The sequence below is a fragment of the Hypanus sabinus genome, chromosome 11 (assembly GCF_030144855.1).
Source record: "Hypanus sabinus isolate sHypSab1 chromosome 11, sHypSab1.hap1, whole genome shotgun sequence".
Taxonomy (NCBI): domain Eukaryota; kingdom Metazoa; phylum Chordata; class Chondrichthyes; order Myliobatiformes; family Dasyatidae; genus Hypanus; species Hypanus sabinus.
Window position 1 is genome coordinate 89,778,764 of NC_082716.1, and position 27,906 is coordinate 89,806,669.

General features: G+C 43.3%; 1 protein-coding gene across 3 annotated transcripts in view; it reads left to right on the forward strand.

Moving 5' to 3' along the window:
• fam20b (FAM20B glycosaminoglycan xylosylkinase) overlaps positions 1-27,906 on the forward strand; it is a 141,935-nt gene that overhangs the window by 9,790 nt on the left and 104,239 nt on the right. For all 3 annotated transcript variants that reach the window (XM_059984878.1, XM_059984879.1, XM_059984877.1), the window contains exon 2: positions 25,537-26,030. In XM_059984878.1, coding sequence (XP_059840861.1) covers positions 25,654-26,030 — 377 coding nt within the window. In that variant the 5' untranslated portion in view covers positions 25,537-25,653. The remainder of the gene's footprint in view (positions 1-25,536; positions 26,031-27,906) is intronic.

Sequence of the window (27,906 nt, forward strand, 5' to 3'; positions counted from 1 at the left end):
TCCTGTAACCTTAGTGCTTGCCAAGGGTGGTCGCTGGGGTCCGGATGGTGGAAGTCCATAGTTAGGGTTACCCTTAGGGATAGGTTGGCCGCGGAAATTGGGTGGTGGTGCATATGGGGGTCCATGTGTTGGGGCTCTGGGACAGGTGAACTGTGTAAGGTACCTGCCTCTGGATTTTGATTGACTCCTGGTCCGTGTTGCAATAGGGTCGCAGTACTGTTCCTGGGTTGGGGTTGTTGCGTCCTTTTGAGAGGTACGTGGGATCGGGGGGTATATGGGAGCGGTCCTCCTCAGTTTGATCTGTATCATCATTTTGAAACAACGGGAAAACCAGACATATCGGGAGGTACCTCCACTTAACCTTTGTGATCACCATTTTTACTTCCCCGCTTCACTTTCCTTTCATGTCTTTCTCCCTTTCTCTCTCTCCTACTCTGGTCAACATCGTAATCCTCACACAAATAATTCAAAACCTACCAAGATTTAGGATTACCCTGCTGGTCATATACACTAATCTCCCATCTACGGGTACTATGTTCCCAATTGTTCAGTTGACTTGGTGTTTAATTCCTCAGCTGTCTTTCTCCACGTCGACATGAATAATTTCCACCTTTCTGCAGTCCCCCATTTCCACAGCACTTCCGCTGCTTTGATACATTTATCCAAATCCCAGCTGACACCTCGTGGCCATATCTCATTCCCTAGCTTTTCTATTTAATGACGCCGACAGTCTGCGGAAATCATTTTCATCCCCCGGGTTGTCTTTACAAATTTTAAATAAAGGGGTGTTAGACCCCGATTTATCAAGGGTCTGACCCATTTCAGAATTCAGATTTTGCACCCTTTTTAGCCTAGTGCAGTGTCTCTCTGCACCCACTTTAGGGTCCTGACCTTCGTGTGGGGATTTCCCCTCTTAACAACCGGTCTAAAGCAGGGTGTCCGAGACAGGCACTTACAAACAATATTATCCACTATGCTTCAAAGTTCTGAGGACTCTAACCCCAGATACCATAAGTGTGAGGACCCGAACCTCACCTTCTAAGTTACTATAGTACTCGGGTAGTTTAACTGGGGTTCTTCAGGAGCTTGTCAAAGGTCACCCGTCAGATGAAAGGGTCACCAAAGTGGTCAACTAATGAGAGGGATCGAGGCAAATCTTACCTCGTGGGCCCATCCACCTCAGGTCGTTGCCACAGAGTCGACCACTGACACCGTCTTTACAGATGTACCTTGTCTTGGGGTTCCATCTGGGTCACCAAATTGTTATAAACTTCTTTTAATCTACTCGATGCAAAGACTACGGTGAAAGTAGCTTTAACTCTTTATTAACAAGTTACTTGAGAGAATTCTCCTAAGCTCTCTCTCTCGGAGGCTGCTTTGAGGGTCTCTGCCTCCTGAAGCAAGTACAGTTCTTTTTATATCATGCAGTCACGTACCCAGATACATGTGGGTTCACCCCCCCTTAGTTTATCTACAGATGAGTATTGTTAATGTTATCAGTCATAAATTGTTCGTATAACAGTTTTAATTGCTACTATGTCTGGATACAGACATGCACAAGCCCAATACCCAAAGTCTGCTGCCCTTGTAAATAGTCACTCCCTCTAATTGCATATCTTATAGGTGCCATAAGAAACACAAAGCACACTTCTCACACCAAGGCTATTATCACCCGCTCAGCTTATCTCATGAGAAAGCATTTGTACATTTATACTCTTTTTCTCAATAGCTTCATAGCTATTTTCTTCATAGCTGCTGTGACCTTTAAAAAGTAGCCAGGGTCACAAGCGGCCTACGAGATGCTAACTTCTTATTATTACATTACTACAAACAGTTAAGCCAATAGTTTTGAATAGTCCAAGGCAGGATTTATGAACACATGGAGAGATATAATACAATTAGGAATAGTCTGCATGGATTTGTCAAGGGTAGGTCGTGCCTTACGAGCCTGATTGAAGTTTTTGAGGATGTGACTAAACACATTGATGAAGGAAGAGCAGTAGATGTAGTGTATATGGATTTCAGCAAGGCATTTGATAAGGTACCCCATGCAAGGCTTATTGAGAAAGTAAGGAGGCATGGGATCCAAGGGGACATTGCTTTGTGGATCTAGAACTGGCTTGCCCACAGAAGGCAAAGAGTGGTTGTAGACGGGTCATATTCTGCATGGAGGTCGGTGACCAGTGGTGTGCCTCAGGGATCTGTTCTGGGACCCTTACTCTTCATGATTTTTATAAGTGACCTACATGAGGTAGTGGAGGGATGGGTTAGTAAGTTTGCTGATGACATAAAGGTTGGAGGTGTTGTGGATACTGTGGAAGGCTGTCAGAGGTTATAGTGGGACATTGATAGGATGCAAAATTGAGCTGAGAAGTGGCAGATGGAGTTCAACCCAGATATGTTTGAGGTGGTTCATTTTGGTACGTCAACTATGATGGCAGAATATAGCATTAATGGTAAGACTCTTGGCAGTGTGGAGGATCAGAGGAATCTTGGGGTCCGAGTCCACAGGACAGTCAAAGCAGCTCTGCAGGTTGACTCTGTGGTTAAGAAGGCATATGGTGTATTGGCCTTCATCAATTGTGGAATTGAATTTAGGAGCCAAGAGGTAATGTTGCAGCTATATAGGACCCAGAGGGAGAGATAGAATTGTATATGATAACTACATTTTAGAGACACTTAGACACTAAAATGAGCAAAGTCACAAAAGGCTTTAGTTCAAATGGAGGCAAAGGAATTAGTCAGATGGGCAAAAGAGTAGGCATGGGCAGATCCCACTTGGAGTACTGTGCTCAGTTCTGGTTATCTTACTACAGGAAGGATGTTGAAATTATAGGAAGAGTGCAGAGGAGATTTACAAGGATGCTTCCTGGATTGGGGGAGCATGCCTTATGAAAACAGGTTGAGTGAACTCGGCCTTTTCTCGTTGGAGCACGGAGGATAAGAGATGACCTGTTAGATAAGATGATGAGAGGCATTGATTATGTGGATTGTCAGAGGCTTTTTCCCAGGGCTGAAATGGCTGTCACGAGAGGGCACACGTTTAAGGTGCTGGGGAGTAGGTACAGAGGAGATGTCAAGAGTAAGTTTTTTATGCAGAGAGTGGTGAGTGCGTGGAATGGGCTGTCAGCAACAGTTGTGGAGGTGGATACGATAGGGTCTTTTAAAAGACCTTTGGATAGGTACATGGAGCTTAGAAAAATATAGGGCTATGGGTAAGCCTAGTAATTTCTAAAGTAGGGACATGTTCGGCACAAATTTGCTCTGTAGGTTTTCTGTTCATCCTTCTAAACTTACCTTTCTTTGAATTTTTCAATGGATTTTTTCTAACAACTTTCAGGCCTAAAGCCTTCAGATTTCTGTGTACCTCAAATTCAGGTATTTTTACATTCTGCTTTTCTTCACCCCGCCATTAAAAGTACATTATAGTCATCGTCATATAGCTTAGTTACAATTCTGCATACAAAGAAGAATTTTTTTGGATATCATATAATCAGGGAAGAAGAGAGTGAGAAACTGGCCAGAGAACTTGTTATCCTGGAGAAATCTTCGGGCTGGGGTGAACTGTGCAAAGGAAGAGTTTCCATCACACGCATAAGCAAGGTGGCCTGTTAGTTCATAGAGCAGCTGCTGCTGGCTCCCACCAGTGGATGCACTCTGCTGACCATTGTGCAGCAGACATACCACTCACCCTGGTTCATCCAGCTCTTGCAGGTGACCTCTTCACACCATATTGGGTGAACTCATGCCAAGTTTTGATGCAGCAGTGAGAACACATTTACACAAGCTTTCACAGCAGCAATATCATTATGTACCTCTGATCCTATTTGGTGGCAGTTCCATTAGCACACTCTTCACTGGAACACTTGCTTTACATTAAGTGAGGTACCAGTATATTTCTTATTTATTTAGAGATGCAGCACAGTTTTAGGTTCTCCTGGCCCAACATGACCGTGCTATAAATTACACCCATGTGATCCTTCTAGTCCGTACATCTTTAGAATGTGTTTGGAAACCAGAGCACCTGGATAAAACCCACGTGGTCACGGAGGATCTAAAACCCCTTACCGACTGCAGAATTGAACTTAGGTCATTGGTGCTGTAATAGCATTAAGCTAACAGCTACACTGCTGTGTATATTTTTTATTTGTGATTTGGCTAGATTGAATGTGCCTTCTATTTTGTAAGGTTTACAGAGCAATTGTAATCTTTGTTGGGTAGATGTACTGAAATATGTTGACTAGAAGCAAACTAGTTAAAAAGGCCAAGCATTGTGTGCTGCAACGGGAGTCTTGGGACCCATGGTCTTTGCTGCATCCACAGTGTTACTGGTGTAAGTGGTTTCTTCTTTTATGTTACTGCTAAGGCTAATAAAATGGCTTCTTTGTTATATTAACTGGTGAGAGAGTGCTTTCTCTCGCAGCTTGTTTGGGTTATAATGACTGATAATGAGAATTGTATTCATTTGTTAACCAATTGGGATAGATGTTATTCTTTCTTGTGGGTCTATAAGCTAGTGTTGTGTGGGCTTTTGGGGAGTCGGCGCGAGGGGGTTAGAGGGAGAAGATGTGATGTTGTAAGCTGGGCAACGGAACAGACCCGGAGTGGGGGCCTGAAGCCCAGGGTTTCGACGGGGAGAGGAGACAAGGATAGATTCATGTGGAGCGTCTGGTCGACCACTGTTGTTGGTCCCAGGTGGCAGGTCAAGGAGGTCTGAGAGGATCGAATGGTGGCAAGAGGACTTCGTTAATTGAGCTCCAATGGTTGAGCACGAAGTGGTTGGACTTTGATAAGTTTGGCGCCTTTTACTTTTCCTTTTATATTGTATCTCTATTAAGTACATAGTTCCAGTAAGATCTATAAAGTATAATCATTTAATCGCATATGGTGTACTGTCTGTTATGTGGTAGGGTGGGGATATCACACAGCATCTACACAAGCTGATTACCCAGTTTGGCGGGGCCGAAGGCTGCTCCCCCTAGATGGAAGCGAGCTGAGCGAGCCTGAGGCTTAGCAGGGGGCTGCACTGGCTAGGAAAGATGTTAATTTCTTTCAGTGAAACAATTCTTCTCTGATAGATTCAAGCTTCTTGTGAAGGCATTTGTCATCAATTGTCAATCTTTTGATTAGGTTTTCCTGCCAAAAAAAATTCTGTTCTCACCCAGTGGTTGTTGCTTGAGTTTGCTGCTGTTTAACAATGCCAGATTCCTGCCGTTTTGCATGCTATAGAGCAGTGGTTGGCAAATTAATTTCAGGTTGTCCACCTTGCTCACAAGTAATAATTACTAGCTAACCGTAAATGTAAATTTAGCTGCAATCAAACCACTTCTGTAAAGCCCTAAAAGCCGTCAGAAAGTGATATTTTACTCTTAGTAAATGATAGTGTTGGGGGTTAGTTTGCTTTTCAGCTTGCTCATGTTCTCTCTGTCTGTGATGTGTGGGGTGTATAAAATCTGTTTTGGTGACTTTAAAAAACGTATTTCATGAAGGTCATGACCCCACTTTGAAAATCAGCGCAGCTTGTTTGTGTTTTTCTGCCTCTCATGCTCCGAATATCAAAGACAGCAGTTCAGCTGTTCAGTTTTCTCACAATCCTGGGCCATAATTAATGTTATTGGAACAGAAGAAGAATTTGACAAAGCCCTGTTTAGGTCATAGTCATCATCCTCTTTGTTCCCGTTTCATGTTCACCATGCTGGTGAATGTGCGTGTTTTCTGAAGATTCAGGCATCATCGAAGTTGGACATTGACTATTCGTCAGGCTACAAACAATTAAGTTCCTCACTAATAAGCAATAAGTTTCTTCATGGTCTGTACCTGGTCCACTTAATACTTGAAGGTGATATGTATTTCATTCTCTCTGGCCATTTTAGATGAAATTTTATGCTCAGAGATCATACACATTAATGAATTAAGTGTTGTGTGGCTGGCAACAATGAATATAAAATTGAGTCATGTTTTATAAACAAACATAAACATTTATTAAATTCTGCTCAACAAAAATGAAAAGTAACCAAACGACTAACTTAAAAGGAAATTAACTGCTAATCGGCAATTTAACAAATAGCCAAATTCTGGAATAGTTCTTAAAGTGGTTCAAACACAGTCTTAAAGTGGTAAATTCAAAGTCCAAGTGATTTATACAGTCAGTAAGGAGAGACTTCCCTGAAAATTGATTTCTTCAAAGTAATGATGATCTGCTGATCCTACAGCAGAGCGATGCCTTGTCCAAAGGATTCACGACGAAGGAAATAAAACGGCTTAAAGGAACTGACCTTTTTTTACTGGAAGGTGAACACTGCACAAACCTTCCTGATCTTGCAGGAGTTATCTTAGATACAGGCCACTATTCCTGAACGAAGATTCAATAAGGTTAATCCTTAACAAAACCGCCGGACGTCGCCAACTTTACTCAATCCTTCAGGTTCCCATACTTTAGCAAAGTCTTCACTCTCCAACTGGACTGTAAAGGTAAATCAAAGATGCAATAAACCAGAACTGGCAGTGATTGGCAAAAGTGCTGGCACAACGGTTTTTGCTCCTTACAATAGTAAGTAAAAATTCTACTTTAAAAACGAAACTGCGTCATGAGACGAATTTGCAGCAAAATTAACTAACGAACTGACTATCGAACTTACCTGTTGGAGCATTACATCATGTGACCTCACACTGGTGGGGAAATTACATCACCCCACTGTCACAAGACAATTACATCATGCTCACAAGATACTCAATTACATCATGGTCATAAGACAGTCACAAGATACCCACGGGGTATGTAACATAAGACTGTTTGAATTAACTTCTTGTCTGTCAGTGCAACCAAAAAACAAAAGGCCTAGCTTAATTAGACAATAGACAGTAGGTGCAGGAGTAAGCCATTAGGCCCTTCTAGCCAGCACCACCATTCACGATGATCATGCACAATCAGTACCCCGTTCCTGCCCTCTCCCCATATCCCTTGACCCTGCTAACTATAAGAGCTCTATCTAACTCTCTCTTGAATGCATCCAGAGACCTGGCCTCCACTGCCTTCTGGGGCAGAGCATTCCACATATCCACCACTCTCTGGGTGAAAAAGTTTTTTTGCATCTCTCTGTTCTAAGCCTACCCCTTATTCTCTAGTTCTGGATTCATCCATCAGCAGGAACATGCTTCCTGCCTCCAGTGTGTCCAATCCCTTAATAATCTTATATGTTTCAATCAGATCCCCTCTCATCCTTCTAAATTCCAGTGTATACAAGCCCAGTTGCTCCAATCTTTCAACATATGACAGTCCCGCCATTTTGGGAATTAACCTTGTGAACCTACGCTGTACCCCCTCAATAGCAAGAATGTCCTTCCTCAAATTCGGAGACCAAAACTGCACACAATACTCCAGGTGAGGTCTCACCAGGGCCCTGTACAGCTGCAGAAGGACCTCTTTACTCCTATACTTAATTCCTCTTGTTATAAAGGCCAGCATGCCATTAGCTTTCTTCACTGCCTGCTGTATCTGCATGCTTGCTTTCATTGACTGATGTACAAGAACACCTAGATCTCGTTGTACTTCCCCTTTTCCTAATTTGACTCCATTTTGGTAGTAATCTGCCTTCCTGTTCTTGCCACCAAAGTGGATAACCTCACATTTATCCACATTAAACTGAATCTGCCATACATTTGTCCACTCACCCAACCTGTCCAAGTCACCCTGCATTCTCATAACATCCTCCTGACATTTCACACTGCCACCCAGCTTTGTGTCATCAGCAAATTTGCTAATGTTACTTTTAATCCCTTCATCTAAATCATTAATGTATATTGTAAACAGCTGTGGTCCCAGCACCGAACCTTGTGGTACCCCACTGGTCACAGCCTGCCATTCCGAAAGGGACCCGTTAATCACTACTCTTTGTTTTCTGTCAGCCAGCCAATTTTCAATCCATGTCAGTACTTTGCCCCCAATACCATGTGCCCTAATTTTGCCCACTAATCTCCTATGTGGGACTTTATCAAAAGCTTTCTGGAAGTCCAAGTACACCACATCCACTGGATTTCCCTTGTCCATTTTCATAGTTACATCCTCAAAAAACTCCAGAAGATTAGTCAAACATGATTTTCCCTTCATAAATCCATGCTGACTCGGACTGATCCTTCTACTGCTATCCAAATGTGTCGTAATTTCCTCTTTTATAATTGACTCCAGCATCTTTCCCACCACTGACGTCAGGCTAACTGGTCTATAATTCCCTGTTTTCTCTCTCCCTCCTTTCTTGAAAAGTGGGACAACATTAGCCACCCTCTAATCAGCAGGAACGGTTCTTGAATCTATAGAACATTGGAAAATGATTACCAATGCATCCACGATTTCTAGTGCCACCTCTTTAAGTACCCTGGGATATCAGGGTACTTAAAGAGTACATCAGGTCCCAGGGACTTATCAGCCTTCAGACTCAACAGTCTATCCAACACCGTTTCTTGCCTAATATAAATTTCCTTCAGTTCATCCTTTACCCTAGTTCTTTTGGCCACTATTACATCTGGGAGGTTGTTTGTGTCTTCCCTAGTGAAGGCAGATCCAAAGTACCTGTTCAACTCATCTGTCATTTCCTTGTTCCCCATAATAAATCCACCCGTTTCTGTCCTCAATGGTCCAATTTTGGTCTTAACTATTTTTTTGCTATTCACATACCTAAAGAAGCTTTTACTATCCTCCTTTATATTCTTGGCTAGTTTACCTTTGTACCTCATTTTTTCTTGGCATATTGCCAACAGAGTAATCTTCTGTTGCTCTTTAAAAGCTTCCCAGTCCTCCGGTTTCCCGCTCAGCTTTGCTATGTTATACTTCTCTTTTATTTTTATACTGCCTTTTACTTCCCTTGTCAGCCATGGCCACCCCTTACTCCCCTTAGGATCTTTCTTCCTCTTTGGAATGAACCGATCCTGCACCTTCTGCTTTATTCCCAGAAATACCTACCATTTTTGTTCCACTGTCTTCCCTGCTAGGGTATTGTTCTATTGAACTTTGGCCAGCTCCTCCCTGATAGCTCCATAGTTCCCTTTGTTCAACTGTAATACTGACACATCAGATTTTCCCTTCTCCTTCTCAAATTGTAAAATTTTAACCTAAATTATTGTAATAAATTATCTGTCCTCTTGTAGTAGAACATAGAAATCCTACAGCACAATACAGGCCCTTCGGCCCACAATGCTGTGCCAAACATGTACTTACTTTAGAAATTAACTAGGGTTACCCATAGCCCTCTGTTTTAAGCTCCATGTACGTATACAGGAGCCTCTTAAAAGATGTTATTGTATCCGCCTCCACCACAGTCGCAGGCAGCCCATTCCATGCATTCACCACTCTGCGTAAAAAAAACATACACCAGACATCCCCTACTTCCATGCACCTTAAAACTGTGCCCTCTCCTGCTAGCCATTTTAGCCCTGGGAAAAATACTCTGGCTATCCACACATAGTACTCAGTCCTTTTGTGTGCTAGATTTGCAGCATAACACATAATTGATTAGTTGACAAAATGCAAGTTGATTCTGACAAATTGAATAGGAAGCTCATTCTGAGAAATTTGTGGCAGTTAGACTTTACTTGGTGGCTCTGGACATTGATAATGGATGTATCGCCTGATTTTACTGATTAAGGACCTACATTGACTCAAAACTGCAGCAAGAATACTGATTGGAGTCCAGTAAGAATTAGTTATCTCACTGAATTCAAATAATTGTCATTTCAATCAAAAAATGATAAATTACATTTTTTTAATAAGTGTGTCTTTTTGTAAATTTGAACTTGCTGCACAAAGTGCTGAAAATCCAACATGATTTTTTGGGTATCTGTTCGGGGGTGGGGAGAACAGGATTAAAATTGAGGAATCTGGGGTTTGTGTCAGAAAGTAGTGTTGAGCTTAAAGGTTAGCCAGTATTTTACTGAATATTGCAGAAGGCACGAGAGACCAAATAGTAAATTTCTGCACCAGTTTCTTGTCATCTTAAATGCCATTTTCTTGTTGAATTTCATTAAGAAAATTCAGTGTAAAAATTAACGTCTTGTTTGCAATCTCACCCTGATCAGAAGGTTTAAGAAATGGTCTTGAGTTGTTGAAGGCATTTACAAAAATTTTTCAGTGCATTTTCCCAAAGCCTTGAGTGGATTGTAATCTATAAAACAAAGGAGCAGAACTAAGCCATTCAATCATGCCTTATTTATTCTTCACTCTCAATGCAACATAACATTTGATGTCCTTATTAATCAGGAACCTGTCAAACTTTGCTTTAAACATACTTATTCACTTAGCCTGCCTGTCATTTGTAAGAGTGAATTTCATAGAATCATCACCTTCAGGCTTAAGAAATTCCTCATCTCAGGTCTAAAGATGCCCATGTGGCGATGTGCTACACACAGCGCTGAAATAACGACACGCAGTCAGTAAGTAGTTTGGGACTAGTTTATTCAAACTTAGTGGTGCTGGTATTTCAATCCCTAGCGCCCCCCCTCTCCCGGCGGAAATGATGTCAAAGGTGCATTACCAAAGCCTCTCCCCGCGCGCTGGCTATTTGTGAGCCGGTTCGCCTGCGCAGAAAGTGGGTCGCCACATAACCCCCCCCCCCCCAGAACCGGCGATACACCCCCCAATGTCCTCAGTCTGGGTCAGACTCTGTTTGGGAGGTCTGCCTCTGCGCCGCGGTGCCTGAACCACGACCGGCTGCACCAAGTCCACATGGGCTGGTTTGAGTCGGTCCACCGTGAAAACCTCCTCTCTCCCCCTAACGTCCAGAACGTACGTGGACCCGTTGTTGTTGATCACCCTGAACGGCCCCTCGTATGTCCGCTGTAGCGGCGCCCGGTGTCCGCCCCTTCGTACAAACACAAACTTACAGTTTTGCAGTTCTTTGGGTACATGGGTCGGGGTCAGTCCGTGCTGTGAAGTCAGTTCGGGGGCCAGGTTGCCGAGCCTTTCGTGTAGCCTGTCCAGGACTGCTGCGGGTTCTTCCTCTTGCCCCCTTGGGGCTGGTATGAATTCTCCCGGGACGGTCAGGCGTGCGCCGTACACCAACTCGGCCGACGAGGCGTGCAGATCCTCTTTGGGCGCTGTGTGAATTCCAAGCAGGACCCAGGGAAGCTCGTCCACCCAGTTAGGTCCTCTCAGGCGGGCCATGAGAGCCGACTTCAAGTGACGGTGGAAGCGTAACACCAGTCCATTCGACTGGGTGATAGGCAGTTGTGCGGTGCAGCTGCGTTCCCAACAGGCTGGCCACAGCCGACCACAGGCTGGAGGTGAATTGGACGCCTCTGTCGGAGGTAATGTGGGCAGGTACCCCGAAGCGTGCTACCCAGGTTGCGATCAGTTCTCGGGCGCAGGAATCGGCAGATGTGTCGGTGAGCCTCTGGCCACCTCGTAAACCGGTCTACCACCATTAGGAGGTACAGCACTGCTCGGGACACTGGTAGCGGGCCCACGATATCCATGTGAATGTGGTTGAACCTCCGGTGGGTGGGTTCAAACTGCTGCGGCGGGGCTTTAGTGTGCCGCTGCACCTTGGCTGTTTGGCACTGCGTGCACGTTCTGGCCCATTCACTGACCTGCTTGCGAAGTCCGTGCCATGCGAACTTGCTGGAGACCAGCCAGATGGTTGTCCTGATAGATGGGTGCGTCAAACTGTGTATGGAGTCGAAAACCCGCCGCCTTCAGGCTGCCGGGACGATGGGGCGAGGTTGGCCGGTAGCCACGTCGCACAGGAGGGTCCTATCACCTGGGCCTATGAGAAAGTCCTGCAGCTGCAAACCCGAGACTGCGGTCCTGTAGCTGGGCATCTCGTCGTCTGCCTGCTGCGCCAACGCCAGTGCTGCATAGTCCACCCCCAGGGACAGGGCCTGGACAGCTGGTCTGGAGAGTGCGTCCGCCACGACGTTGTCCTTTCCTGAGACGTGCTGGATGTCCGTCGTGTACTCCGAGATGTAGGACAGATGTCGCTGCTGGCGAGCCGACCAGGGATCGGACACCTTTGTGAACGTGAAGGTCAACGGTTTGTGGTCCGTGAACACGGCGAATGACCTGCCTTCTAAGAAGTACCTGAAATGCCGGATTGCCAGGTATAACGCCAACAGTTCCCGGTTGAAAGCACTGTATTTGAGCTCGGGTGGTCGCAGGTGTTTGCTGAAAAACACCAGGGGTTGCCAGCGACCTGCGATGAGTTGTTCCAGCACCCCACCGACTGCCGTGTTAGATGTGTCCACTGTGAGGGCGGTAGGGATATCCATTCTGGGGTGCACTAGCATTGCGGTGGTTGCCAAGGCTTCTTTCGTTTTAATGAAAGCGGCGGCGGACTCCTCATCCCAGGTAATGTCCTTTCCCTTACCTGACATCAGGGCGAACAGAGGGCGCATGATTCGGGCAGCTGAAGGGAGGAAACGGTGGTAGAAATTTACCATACCCACGAATTCCTGAAGGCCTTTGATTGTGTTGGGTCGGGGGAAATGGCGGACTGCGTCTACCTTAGCGGGCAGAGGGGTTGCCCCGTCTGTAGTAATCTTGTGGCCCAGGAAGTCGATGGTGTCAAGCCCGAACTGGCATTTGGCCGGGTTGATCGTCAGGCCTTATTCACTGTCGTGCGTAGAGTTGACGGAGGTGGGACAGATGCTCCTGACGACTGCTGCTGGCTATGAGGATGTCATCCAAATAGATGAAAGCGAAGTCCAGGTCGCATCCCACTGCGTCCATTAACCGCTGAAACGTCTGTGCGGCATTCTTCAGGCCGAATGGCATGCGGAGGAACTCGAAAAGGCCGAACGGGGTGATGAGTGCCGTTTTGGGGACTTCGTCCAGATGCATTGGGATTTGATGGTATCCCCGGACAAGGTCCACCTTGGAGAAGATCTGTGCGCCATGCAGGTTTGCTGCAAAATCCTGAATGTGTGGCACAGGGTAGCGGTCCAGTGTTGTAGCCTCATTCAGCCTGCGGTAGTCACCGCAAGGTCTCCAGCTCCCTGTTGCTTTGGGCACCATGTGCAGGGGGGAGGCCCATGGGCTGTTGGACCGCCGGATGATCCCCAATTCCTCCATCTGCTTGAATTCCTCCTTCGCCAGGCGGAGCTTTTCCAGGGGGAGCCTTCGTGCACGGGCACGAAGGGGTGTTCCCTGGGTCGGAATGTGGTGCTGTACCCCGTGTCTGGGCACGGCTGCTGTGAACTGCGGTGTCCGAATCGATGGGAAGCCCACCAGGAGTCTGGTGAATTCGTTGTCCAACAGCGTGATGGAGTCCAGGTGTGGGGCTGGCAACTTGGCTTCGCCCAGGGAGAACATCTGGAAAGTCTCTGCATGTACCAGTCTTGTCCCTTGCAAGTCGACCAGCAGGCTGTGAGCTCGCAAGAAGTCCGCCCCCAGGAGTGGTTGGGCCACCGCGGCCAGTGTGAAGTCCCACGTGAACAGGCTGGCACTGAACTGCAGCCCTGTGCGGGTGCCATAGGTCCATATCGTGCTACCGTTTGCAGCCCTCAGGGTGGGTCCTGGCTTCCTGTTGCGGGTGTCGTACCCCATCGGGGGCAAGACGCTGATCTCTGCTCTGGTGTCGACCAAGAAGCTGTTTGTCCCAGACGTACAAGAGGCTGTCCTGGTGGCCAGCCGCCATAGTCATTAGCAGCAGCTGGCCCTGGCAGGCAACAACGGCGGGCTTTTGTGCCCCACCGCTGGTGGTAGAAACACCACTGTTCACTGGCCTCTTCACTCCTGTGTTGTGTGCGCTCCCCTGTGGGGCTGGTCTGGTCTGCTGTTGGGCGCGTGGCCTGGTAATCTGACCGATGGACGCCACGCTTTTCCTCTTGGCTTTCCACAGCACGTCTGCCCGGGCCGCCACCTTCTGGGGGTTGCTGAAATCTGCGTCGGCCAGCAGCAGATGCATGTCCTCGGGCAGATGCTCTAGGAATGCTTGATCGAAAATGAGGCAGGGCTTGTGTCTGTCAGCCAGGGACAGCATCTCATTCATCAATGCTGATGGCAGTCTGTCTCCCAAACCATCCAGGTGAAGCAGGCGGGCACCTCGCTCATGCCGTGAGAGGCCAAAGGTCCCTGTGAGCAGCACCTTGAATGCTTCATATTTACCTTCTTCCGGGGGCGACTGTATGAAATCCGCAACCTGGGCGACCGTCTCCTGGTCAAGGGCGCTCACCACATGGTAGTAATGCGTGGAATCAGAGGATATCTGCCAAATCTGGAACTGGGCTTCTGCTTGGCTAAACAACACGCATGGTCACAGCGTCCAGAAAGTTGGCAGTTGTAGCGAAACTGCGTGAACAGCTGAAGAGTCGGTCATCTTTGGTCCAAATCCCGTTTGGACCATCGGGGTCACCAATGTGCTACACACAGCGCTGAAATAACGACACGCAGTCAGTAAGTCGTTTCGAGACTAGTTTATTCAAACTTCGCGGTGCTGGTATTTCAATCCCTAGTGCCCGCCCTCTCCCGGCGGAAATGACGTCAGAGGTGCATTACCAAAGTCTCTGGCTATTTGTGAGCCGGTTCGCCTGCGCAGAAAGTGGGTCGCCACACCCTTTTATTTGGAGGCTGTGCCCTGTGTTCTTGGTTTCTCTCATGCTGGAAACTTTCACTCTGTCCAGGCCTTTCAATATTCAGTAGGTTTCAATGAAATCTCTCTTCCTCCTTCTAAACTCCGGTGAGTACAGACCAGAGCCTCATATGCTCATCATATGTTAACCCTTTTTTCCCTGGGGTTATTCTAGTAAATATCCTCTAGGCCCCCTTCAATTTTAGCGCATTCTTACTTAGATGTGGGGCCCAAAACTGCTCACAATATTCTGACTGCATGACTCAGGGACTGGTGCAGGGTTTCAGATTAATGGATCATCGGGATCTCTTCCAGGCAAGGTATGACTTGTACAAAAGTGATGGGCTACACTTGAACCTGAGGGGGGCATTATCTTTGTGGGCAGGTTTGTTAGAGCAGGAGGGTTTAATCTAATTTGGCAGGGGGATGGGAACTGGAGTGTTATGTTAACTTAACATAAAAGGTGTAGACTTTAATAGGACAATTAAGAAGCAGTTAAGATTAGATGAAACTTCTTTGTCTGAACAGTTGGCCCGCCTTATCTGTGAGTTCCGCATGCGCAAATTCAATCAACCACCAATTGAGAAAACCCGGAAGTGCTCTTCCAGTACTTGTTGTTCGAGCATATACAGACTTTTTTTTCCTTGTAATTATTCCCTAAACAATGCAGTATAACAATTATTTTGCATAGTATTTACATTGTATTAGGTATTATAAGTAACCTAGAGATGATTTAAAGTATACGGGAGGATGTGCGTAGGTTATCGTGGATTGGGATAAAAAAAAATGCAAGTTCTCTTACTAAGTAAGTCAGAACAGGTACATGTGGTATTATTTAGCATCAGTTAGTCTTAGTATATAGTATATATTTTGCCTTTCTATGCATATAAAACACTGAAGAAATGTATGTTTCAGCGCCGGGCTTAGAAAATCCGTACCGGCTTGATGCGGAGGATCAAAACCCCAAAACCTAATAGTTAGACCAGTACATTGCTTGTATATTGTAGCTTTCATCGGGGCAGGGCCTTTCTCACTTTATCCTTTAAAATTGTTCCAATCGTTGACCTAGCCTAACGCTCTTCCAATGACCAATGGCGTTTCACCTCTTTCTGATCGCTTTATTATTTCCACTTTATTTTCGATCGTGATTATTTTCGTGAACAGAAACTCTGCGGATTCAGAACATTACCACTTGGTCCTAATGTCCATTGCACCGAGACAGGTTAAATAAGGTCTGGGGTTCTGCTGGGTCCTAAGATCCACCATATTGAGCCAGGTTGAATAAGGGACTTGAGCATCTGCGTTTTTTTGGTATCCGCGAGGGGTCCCGGAACCAATCCCTCGTGGATAAGGAGGGCTGACTGTATACTGTTGTTCACGTTAAAGTTGTGGAACTTGCTGAGCAGGCAGATTCTATTTTTTTTGTACAGAGACAGGGCTAAAATAATGACCAGCAGAAATGGTTGGTTCTGATACAAACAGAAAAGAATTCAACTTGGAACATTTAATAATCAATCCTATAGGCTACAGTATGCCCAGACAGAAGACAAAGAACTCTTCCTTAGACTTTGATTCGGTCTTGTTCTAACAGTGCAGGAAGCCACAGACAGATCAGGGTGGGAATGGTTGAGAAATTAAAATGCAGTGAGAAGCCTGGTGTCACTCTGGATAAACTGTACCTGCTCCTCAGAATGATTACCTAATCTGTGTTTGTTTTCTCCACTGAAGAAAAGGCTACATTATGAATACTGAGTGCAGTAAGTCAAATTGGAAGGAAGAGAAAGGAATCTTTGCTTTACTTTGAAAGGCTGCTCCCTGGGTGGTTGGAAGGGGCAATATATCAGGATGGATGTCTGCAGTTACCTGGGAAAGTGTCCTAAGAAAGAAGTGGCAAGTGGGGATGGAAGAGTGGACCCTGAAAGTTGTAAAGGAAGCAATTCCTATGAAATACTGAAAGGGAAAGAGAATGAAATATGTGCCTGGTGGTGGAATCTGGTTGGAGCTGGTGAAATTACAAAAGACCTACTGAATGTTTCTGCATTTGTTTCTGATTGCAGGCTAAAGACAGTATCAATGATAAAGAAAAGATGTTTTTTGTTCCCCATTGAGCTTTGATGGGACTTGCTGGAGCTTGAATCTTAAGGCTATGTACACTCTCATCACGTATAGGCATTAACCCATTGTATAATGCTGAAGGAAGCGTCAATGTCCTTCCTATAGTGAGGCAACCAGATCTGTATGCAATACTCCAGTTGTGGCCTAACCAGAGTTTTATAAAGTTGCAACAAAACCTCTTGGCTTTTGATCTCAGTGGCTCAACTAATAAAAGCAAGCATTCCATAAGTTGACTTAACCATCTTATCAACCTGTGTAGCCACTTTCAAGGAGCTATGAACTTGGATCCCAAGATTAGCAACACTTACATATGTTGCCCTTAACAGTGTACTGTCTCCTGGCATTTCTCCTATCAAGGTGCAACACCTCACATTTATCTGGATTAAACTCCCATCTGCCATTTCACTGCCCATATCTGTAACTGATCTATATCACACTGTAATTCTTTGTCAGTCGTCTACACTATCCACAACTCCACCAATCTTGGTATGATCCACAAATTTATTACATTTTCATCCAGGTAATTTACATACATTACAAACAGCAATGGTCCAAGCACACATCCCTGTAGAACACCACTAATTGCAGACCTCCAGCTTGAAAAAATCCCTTCAACCACTACACTTTGTCTTCTATCCTCAAGCCAGTTCTAAATCCAAACAGCCAATTAGCCATGGACCCCTTAATTTTCTGGATTAGCCTCCCATGAAAGACTTTGTCAAACACTTTACTAAAATCTGTAGACAACAGCTTCTGCCCTACCCTCATCTATCTCTCTCGTCACCTTGTCAAAAAACTCAGTCAAGGTGTGAGACACAACCTGCCATGCTGGCTCTCTCATGGGTTTCCAAATGCTCATATATCCTATCCCTAAGAATTTTATCCAGCAATTTTTAACACTTGACATGAGACTCACCAGTCTATAGTTCTTAAATTTTTCCCTTCTTAAGTAGAGGTATAACATTAGCCGCATGTTAGTCCTCTGAGACCTCACCTGTGCCTAGAGAGGATTCGAAGTTCCTGGTCAAGGCCCCAGGAATCTCGTCTCTTGCCTCCTTCAATAACTTTCCATCATGCTCTTTGGACTTATCCACCTTAAATACTCATTGGGAGGCCCAACACTTCTACCTCCTTGATCTCTGAACCCCCTAATCTCCCTGATCTCTTGGTCCTCCACATCCCTTTCCTGGTAAATACTGAAGCAAAGTACTCTTTAAGTACCTCACTCACCTTCTCTGTATCCAAGCAGATGTTCCGTCCTTTAACTTTGAGTGACCTTGCTCCCTCCCTAGTTATCCTCTTGCCCTTCTTGATGTATGTATAGAATGCCTTGGGATTCACCTTAATCCTACTTAAGAGGACTTTTCATGGCCCCTCCTGGCTTTCCTAATTCCCTTCTTTAGTTCTTTTTTGTCTTGTGTATACTCCTCAAGTGTTCTGTTTGATCCTAACTTCCGAAGCTTTACATACTTTTCCTTTTCCTTCTTGACACAATGCATCACCTCTCTGGACATCCAAGGTTCTGTTATCTTTCCATCCCCGTCCTTTCTTCTCATAGGAACATACCTTCCCGGTACTCTGTGCAATTGATCTTCAAACACCCTCCACATTCTTGTGGAGGACTTTCCAGAGAAAAGGTGTTCCCAATTAACTCTTAGTTCCTGCCTAATGCCTTTGTAATGTGCCCTACTCCAATTTAGAACTCACCTGCAAGGACCTATTCTTGTCTGTAGCTTTCCTGAAAGATAAGAAGTTATGGTCACTGTTCTCTAACTGCTCATCCAATGAAAGGTGAGTCACCTGGCCAGGCTCATTACCCAATACCAGGTCCAATACAGCCCTTCCTCTTATTGGACTGTTCACATATTAATTTAATAAACCCTCCTGGATGCACTTAACAAATTCTAAACCCCTTGCATTAAAAAGGTCCCAGTTTATATTAGGGAAGATGAAATCGCCATGACAACAACTCTTTTTTACATATTCCTTAATTTGATGACATATCTGTTCCTCAAAGTCCTGGTAGCTGTGGGGTGGGGGGGGGGGGCAGAGAATGGGTGTACAATCCTATCAGTGTGTTTGCAGCCTTTCTTCCTGAGTTTTACCCAAATGGACTCAGTGGCTGAACTCTCCATTATGTCTCTCCAAAGTGCAGTTTTATTATTGTCTCTGATTAGTAGTGCAAATACGCCCTACCCCTTTTTACCTCCTTTTCTATCTTTTATAAAACTTCGAAAACCTGGTATATTAATCACCCATTCTTGTCCCTCTCTCAACCAAGTTTCAGTAATGGCCACAACATCATAGTCCAATGTACTGATCCATGCTCTAAGTTCATCACCTTTACTCCTGATACTCCTAGCATTTAAATATACACACTTCAAACTATTTGACCCATAATACTTGTTATTTTGATTTTTTACCTTTTAATACTTTCCCTGACCTCTAACTTCTGGTCTGCCCCTTCCTTACTGATGTGAGGCTCCGGTTCCCAGCTCCCTGCAAAACTAGTTTAAACTGTCCCAAGTAGCATAGCAAACCTCCCGGCCAGGATACTGATTTTTCTCCATTTCATGTGCAACCCGTCCCTTTTGTACATGTTATCCCTTCCCCCGAAAAAGTTCCAGTGATCCAAGATCTTGGAAACCTTGTCCTCTGCACCATCTACTCAGCCACTACTCATTCATCCGTGCTGTCACCTTATTCTGTCCTGCACAAGCTCTTGGCACGTGGAGTAATCTGGAAATTACTTCCTTGGAGGCACTTCTCTTCTGCCTCTCTCCTAACTATAGAGTGGCATGCAAAAGTTTTGGCACCCCGGTCAAAATTTCTGTTACTGTGAATAGCTAAGCAAGTAAAAAAACGACCAGATTTCCAAAAGGCATAAAGTTAAAGATGACACATTTCTTTAATATTTTAAGCAAGATCACTTTTTTATTTCCGTCTTTTACAGTTTCAAAATAACAAAAAAGGGAAAGGGCCTGAAGCAAACGTTTGGCCACCCTGCATGGTCAGTACTTAGTAACACCCCCTTTGGCAAGTATCACAGCTTGTAAACGCTTTCTGTAGCCAGCTAAGAGTCTTTCAGTTCTTGTTTGGGGGATTTTCGTCCATTTTTCCTTGCAAAAGGCTTCTAGTTCTGAGAGATTCTTGGGCCGTCTTCCAAGCGCTGCTCTTTTGAGGTCTATCCACAGATATTCGATTACGTTTGGGTCGGGGGACTGTGAGTGCAATGGCAAAACCTACAACTTGAGCCTCTTGAGGTAGTCCATTGTGAATTTTGAGGTGTGTTTAGGATTATTATCCCATTGTAGAAGCCATCCTCTTTTCATCTTCAGCTTTTTTTGCAGACAGTGTGATGTTTGCTTCCAGAATTTGCTGGTATTTAATTGAATTCATTCTTCCCTCTACCAATTAAATGTTCCCCGTGCCACTGGCTGCAACACAAGCCCAAAGCATGATCGATCCACCCCCGTACTTAACAGTTGGAGACATGTTCTTTTCATGAAATTCTGCACTCTTTTTTCTCCAAACATACCTTTGCTCATTGTGCCCAAAAAGTTCTATTCTAACTTCATCAGTCCACAGGACTTCTTTCCAAAATGCATCAGGCTTGTTTAGATGTTTCTTTGCAAACATCTGACGCTGAATTCTGTGGTGAGGACGCAGGAAAGGTTTTCTTTTGATGACTCTTCCATGAAGGTTATATTTGTGCGGGTATTGCTGCACAGTAGAACAGTGCACCACCACTCCAGAGTCTGCTAAATCTTCCTGAAGGTCTTTTGCAGTCAAATGGGGGTTTTGATTTGCCTTTCTAGCAATCCTATGAGCAGTTCTCTTGGAAAGTTTTCTTGGTCTTCCAGACCTCAACTTGACCTCCACCGTTCCTGTTAACAGCCATTTCTTAATTATATCTCGAACTGAGGAAACAGCTACCTGAAAATGCTTTGCTATCTTCTTATAGCCATCTCCCACTTTGTGGGCATCATTTATTTTAATTTTCAGAGTGCTAGGCAGCTGCTTAGAGAAGCCCATGGCTGCTGAATGTTGGGATAAGGTTTGAGGAGTCAGGGTATTTATAAAGCTTTGAAATTTGCATCACCTGGCCTTTCCTAATGATGACTGTGAACAAACCAAAGCCCTAACAAGCTAATTAAGGTCTGAGACCTTGGTAAAAGTTATCTGAGAGCTCAAATCTCTTGGGGTGCCCAAACTTTTGCTTGGTGCTCCTTTCCTTTTTTTTTCACTCTAAAATTGTACAAAACAAAAATAATATGCTAATCTTGCTTAAAATATTGATAAGAATGTTTCATCTTTAACCTTGTGACTTTTGGAGATCAGTTCATCTTCCACTCATTTAACTATTCACAGTAACAGAAATTTTGACTGGGGTGCCCAAACTTTTGCATGCCACTTTTGTATACACACTGTGTAGGACCTCTTCCCCTTTCCTGTCTATGTCATTGGTGTCAATATGCAACAGGATCTGTCTATTCACCCTCACCCTTGAGAATATCCTGCAGCCACTCCAATACTGAATATGTGTATTTCAGGCTCCTGTAACACTCCTCGATGGTAGCAATGAGGAGGCATGTCCTGGTTGCTGGGGGCTCTTTAATGATTGAAGCTACCTTTTTGAGACGTTGTCTTTTGAAAGTGCCCTTGATGCTTGGGAGGCTCAGGCCCATGATGAAGCCGTCTGAGTTTGCAACTTTTTGGAGCTTTTCCATATCCTGTGCAGTTGCCCCTCCATACCAGATGATGATGTAACCAGTTAGAATGCTCTCCACAGTACATCTGTTGAAATTTGCAAAAGTCTTCAGAGTGATACCAAGTTTGCTCAAACTCCATTACTCACTGTTGTGCCATCTTTGTAATTGCATTAATACGTTGGGCCCAGGATAGATCTTGAGAGCTGTTGACACCTCGGAACTTGAAATTGTTCATCCTTTTTCCCCTTATGGTCCCTCAATGAGGACTGGTGGGTGTTCCCTCAACTTCCCCTTCCTGAATGCAAGGTTTTTGTTACGACACCACTCAGCCAACTGATCTGTCTTATTCCTGTACGTGTCTTCATCACCATCTGATATTCTGCCAATAATATTTTTGTCGTCAGCAAATTTATACAGTACATGGCATTTGAGCTGTGCCTAGCCTCACATACGTGAGAGTAGAGCAGTGAGCTATGCATCCATCCTTGGTACACCAGTGTTGATTGTTAGGGAGGAGGAGATGTTATTATTGATCTGCATTGTTCTGATGAGGAAGTCAAGGATCCAGTTACAGAGAGAGCTACAGTGGCTCAGATTTTGGAGCTTGTTGATTAGTACTGAGGGTATGATGATTTTGGACACTGAACAGTAATCAATAAACAGAAGCCTGCTTTAGGTATTGCTGTTGTCTAACGTCCAACGTGAGTGGGGAGCCAGTGAGATTGCATTCACTGTAGACCTATTGTGGCGATAGGCAAAATGCAGCAAATCCATGTCCATTCTTGGGCAGGAGTTGATTTTGCCCATGACTAACCTCTCAAAGCACTTCATCACAGTAGAATTAATCAATGCAAATTAATCAAAGTTGTTGACCTTGATATGCCCTTCTGCTCACCATGTCCATGCCAACTGTAAAGCACCCATGTTCCATGATACACTAATCATCTTTAATTCTCCCTACAATGCCATCAACTCTGATACTCACCAATACACTAGGCAACTCCTGCTCACAGGGAGAATGTGCAAACTCCATGTAGAAAACAGTGGAAGTAAACACTGTCAGACTCCTATATTCTTTTCTGTTTGCGATCCCAGTCAGTATGGTCAGTACATTTGGGAAAATTACATTTTACCCCTCAGCCAAATCATTGATACAGATTATGAATAGCTGGGACCTAAGCATTGTTCCATACATTTTTTCAGTTGTCATAACTTGCTAATCTGAGAAGAATCTGCTTATATCCACTCTATTTTCTATCTAGTATCTAATTACCAGTCTTTGTCAGTACATGGCCCCCAACTCAGTGCTTAAACTTGTTCACCAATCTCCTGTGCAACACTTTGTTAAAACCTTTCAGAAATCCAAATACGCCACATCCATTTAACTCCCCAGCCCTCAAGATCAGTAAAATGACAGATTTCGGTAAGATTCATGATTTGTCAAGTTAGCATCCATTTAAATAACGCCAGTTGCTATTAGTGTCACCCAGTGTTACAAAGCAGATCCATCACAAAGGTGTATTTACTCTCCACCTCTTTTCTGTGGTCTACTGTTCTCTTCTATTACATTCTTTCTTCTTCAGCCCTCTACCTCTTTCACCTATCACCTTCCTGCTTCTCACTTCATCTCCTACTCCCATCCACCCACCAGCTTTCTCACCTGTTCTCACCTATCACCTGCCAGCTTATATTCTTTCCCATCCTTCCAATTTATTCAGGTTTTTGCCTCCTTCCTTTCTAATTTTGATAAAGGGTTTTGGCTGTTTATTCCTCTCCATAGATGCTGCCTGACTTGCTTAATGTTTGTTACTAAACATTTATAAAATGTTATTAGTCCACTGCTCTACTTGCTTTATACCTATGATTGTGTGGCTAAATACAGCTTCAATGCTGAAGTTAAGTTTGCTGATGACACCACTGTCATTGGCCAAATCAACATTCAGGTGGGAGATTGAAAATCTGGTTGAATGATGCCACAACAGCAATTTCTCACTCAATATCAGCAACACTAATGAGCTGATTATCAACTACAGGAGGAAGAACCAGTCCTCATTTGGGGATTAGAGTTTGAGGGTCAGTTATTTCAACTTCCATGCAATTATCATATCAGATGTTTTGTCCTTGGGTATGTAAATGACAAAGACAAAACAGTGCCTCTACTTTCTTAGAAGTTTGAGTAGATTCAGCATGTGATCTCAAACTTGAACCATCTAGTATAGATAGTGGAAGGTATCCTAGCTGGTTGCATCATGGCCTGATATGGAAACATCATGCCCAGGAACAGCTAATGGTGTACACATCCTGGTTAAATCAGAGGGTAACTCCTCTCATTATTGAGCAGATTCGGATGGACTACTGCTGCAAGAAAGCAACATCAATCATCAAGGACCCCACCATCTAGGCCATTCTCTCTTCTTGCTGCTACCATCAGTTAGGAGGTACAGAAGCCTTGAGTCCTTTATCACTAGGTTCAGGGATAGTTATTACTCTACAAACATCAGGCTTCTGAACCTGTGTGGATAACTTCACTCACCACAACTCTGAACTGATGAACAACCTACAAACTTACCTTAAAGGCTTCTGGGTTTTATTTTGCACGATTTGTCTTCTTTTGCACATTGGTTGTCAGCCTTTGTTTCTGAGCTGCTCATTGGAGAAGCTGGAATTGATGTGGACCATGTTACTGCCTGCTACGGAAAGGCGTTGAAGTCAGGCAATCTAACAATGAGTGATTATCTTGGACATTTCTCTTGTGATTAAAAAAACACGAGTCAAAGTTAACATGTCGTTTACTCTTTCAAAATCTCTTTTAATAGTTTGGTAGAGTTGAAAGGCGGTTAAGAACCAATTCCATTGTTGTGGTTTTGAAATGACATAGATCAATCAAAGCAAGAATGCCAAATTTCCTTCCTCAAAGGGTATTAATTAAGCAGAGCAAGACACATTTTGTTCTTTACAATTTATGCTAGCAATTGAGAAATAACTTATAGAACATTATAGGAATCCAGAGTTATTTCTCTACCATTTGCAAAGTATAATCAGTTGCACATTAAGTTCAACATTCCTTTGCTCAAACACACCAATGTCTATTACTGCACAAAGGTTTGCGAATCAAGGGTAATGTATGCTAAAATGTAAAAGATTTTGCTGAGCTGCAGCTGCTTAGAGCACATACAGGTCTACCACTCAGCATTGACATAGCATAATGTTTTTCTGAGCTCAAATTTATTTAGATTTTATAGCAGCAGTAATCTTTCAGTTCAATATGTTAAATTTTTGTATGAATTATTACTATTCTGGTGTAGTCTTAATTCTATTCATTCATAACACTTTCTGTTGTAATACATAACACTATTTTAAGGATCCTTATTTACACAGTGAACATTTTTAAAACAAAATGTACAATATTCTTGCATTATGTAAAACTCTTATAACTGCATTAGTAAATGTATCAAGCATATTTTAGTTTAAATTGAAACTATACATTTAACACGGCTAAATCCATTGGTATCCATTATGTTAAAATTTATTTTTACCAATTAAGTTCTAGTATACTGGAAAACCAGTTAAAATGCTTGTTTTATCATTAAATTGCGTCCATTCTAATGTGGATGCCTGCTCTTCATTATTGTTCTCTGACTGATATAGTGTTCTGTAGATGCTTATTTTCTTTACCCTAGGCAGCAGTGAAACTGTGAATTGATTCAAGGAGAATTATTGATCAAATGCACTTATTATCTATCACAACATGGCAATCAAGTTCCTGAACAATCCCGTCAGTCCCATCTCCTTATTTCCATGCTACTTTATTTTCTCTTATTTGCTTATTAACTAACACATTGATTTCCACCCCCCCCCCCACTTTCTTTCACTATGGAGTAATTTACAGGAGGCAATTGATCTACCAGCACATCTTCGGATTGTGGGAAGATCTGGAGCACATACTGGAAATTTACAAACTCCACGTAGACATTGTATCCAGATCCCTGGTGTAGTAACAATGCTGCCATCACTGTTACTGTATTTGCCCATAGTAAATCATGGTAAATTGTTTTGATGGGCAGATCAACTCTATAGTGTATGGTTTTAACCTGTTATTTGTGTTTGTGTTGTGAAGTATTTTGAAAAGTATTAATGATCTATTTTTTTTTCAGAGTGTCTGTTGCTGGCATGTGTATGATTGGGAAGTTCAACTGAAGTTGGCGTTGGTCTGCAGTCGTCATTTTGAGACTATTTGCAATATCTGATGCTATCTTGGAACAGAGGACATCATGAAGTTAAAGCAGCGTGTTGTTTTACTAGCTATCCTTCTAGTTATTTTTATTTTCACTAAAGTGTTCCTGATTGACAATTCAGACTCATCTGCAACTAATCGAGAGGATCAACATTCTTTCCAGCGTATGATGGATAATCTTAAAATTGAACTGAATCCCAATCTGGAGCACACTCTACAGTCACCGTGGGAAATTGCAGCACAGTGGGTTGTTCCCAGGGAGGTGTATCCCGAAGAAACTCCAGAGCTTGGAGCCATTTTACATGCTATGGCCACCAAAAAGATAATCAAGGCTGATGTGGGCTACAAAGGAACCCAGCTGAAAGCTCTGCTTGTTCTTGAAGGTGGTCAGAAGGTTGTGTTCAAACCTAAAAGGTATTTATTTCTATACACACACCTTAATGATATTGAACTAAATCATAAGACTTCCTCCCTCTCTTTTTGTCTTACCACCCAAAATGTTGCATCCCCTGAAATATTTCTATGCAAACATAAAAATGTTGTAATATTGCTGTTTATGCAATATTGTAACGAGTTCCTGTACCCTTTGGGTATACCCTATGAAAAGGCACTAATACAGAGCCATCATTAGTAAAATGATGAAATTAGCACCTTACATGCTGTAATAATTCAGTAATTGTATGAACAGATTTGAAGTCCAGTTCATTCCAGACTTGAAACTGTATGCAACTCATTAAAGTCTAGTTGTGAGTAATCTTGTGCCCCACTGCTCCCAACCTCTCATTTCTACTCGTTCCCCAAATGGGTTTTTTTAAATCAGTAAGTATAGTTGCAACGAGAAAATTGTTTTTTAAATAACAGATATGATAATTCTTGTGTTGCTATGACACACCAAAATCTAATTCTTTCAATGATTAGTATCAAAGGTGAAAAATTGTATCTGTATCTCTGTGATGAGGATTTTGAGGGTTACTGATTGAGAGAAATATTCAAGTCTGAATTTTTTAAAATTTTAATCTTACAGATTGGTAATATTTGATCATTTCCATTTTCGCTTTGGCATATTTTTTGCTGGGGTTGGTTATGGAATATCAAAAACTAAGTAAACATAATGCACCCTGCATTTTGTTCTAGCAAAAAACACTGTTGGAGGAGCTCAATGTCAACTGCTGAATTCTCTCTGCAAATGGTGCCTGACGCACAGAATTCCTCAATAGTGTTTTTTTTGGCTCAGGTTCTAGCATCAGCAGTCTTGTGCCTCCATCTTTTATTTTGGTGGAGTGGACTAGAATTTATTTGAGACATTAATAAGGCTTACCTTTTTCTAATGTATAATTTTGCCTCAAAGTGCTAATATTTGAATGTTTGCTCTGATTGATCCTGCTCTCAATCCATGTATTTTGAACAGCTAGTGCCCAATGTAAGCTGCGTAGAGGAACATTTATATTTAAATATTCGTAGTCGCAGAAATTACCAACTGCTGTTGATGCTCGGGCTTATATTTGGAGTATTTCCAAATTCTTGGATCATAGTGATCAATGTTGTTCAAGGTTGCACAAAAACATTTAGAGTGCAGAAAGAGATTATTTAGTCCATCATATTCACATGGTCAAAAGTGAATGGTAGAAATTACCTTCAATTCCTCGCTCTTGGTCTATAGTTTTAAAAATTATGGTTTTTTAAGTTCTCTTTCAGATGTGCATTAACTGAAACCTTTGTACCCATTCATTTTTCCTGAGTTTTAGGATAGTTTGTCAAACTTGTATATCTCAGAAACAGGCCCTCTGACCACATACCCTGACTTCTTTACCCATCTGTACCAATCCCATTTGACTGCATTTGGGCCATATCCTCCTTTGTGTTGTTTACTTACATTTTTGTCTGCATGGGTTGAGGTAAATTTAATTGATTCCACCACCTCCTCTAGCAACCTGTTTCATGTATGAATCATTCTATGTACAGGTAAAAAAGCTTAACTCTCATAATCTCCTTAATCCTCTTACCTTTTACAAACCTTTGCCCTCTTACTATGGGGAAAGGTTTTGACAATTTACCCATGTAAAATGCTGGAGGAACTGAGCAGGTCAGGCAGTATCTATGGAGAAGAATGAGCAGTCATTGTTTTAGCTGATACCCTTCATTGAAAGGAAAGGGTAAGAAGTACTCCCTTGCAACGCTATTTTTATATCCCTTTCTGGCACATCTGAAACTTTTTTGCCTCAGGATATGGAGCTGCCCTTCCCTCAATAACATTTCTGAGATTGCAGCAATTTCATAATTCCATGTGCTG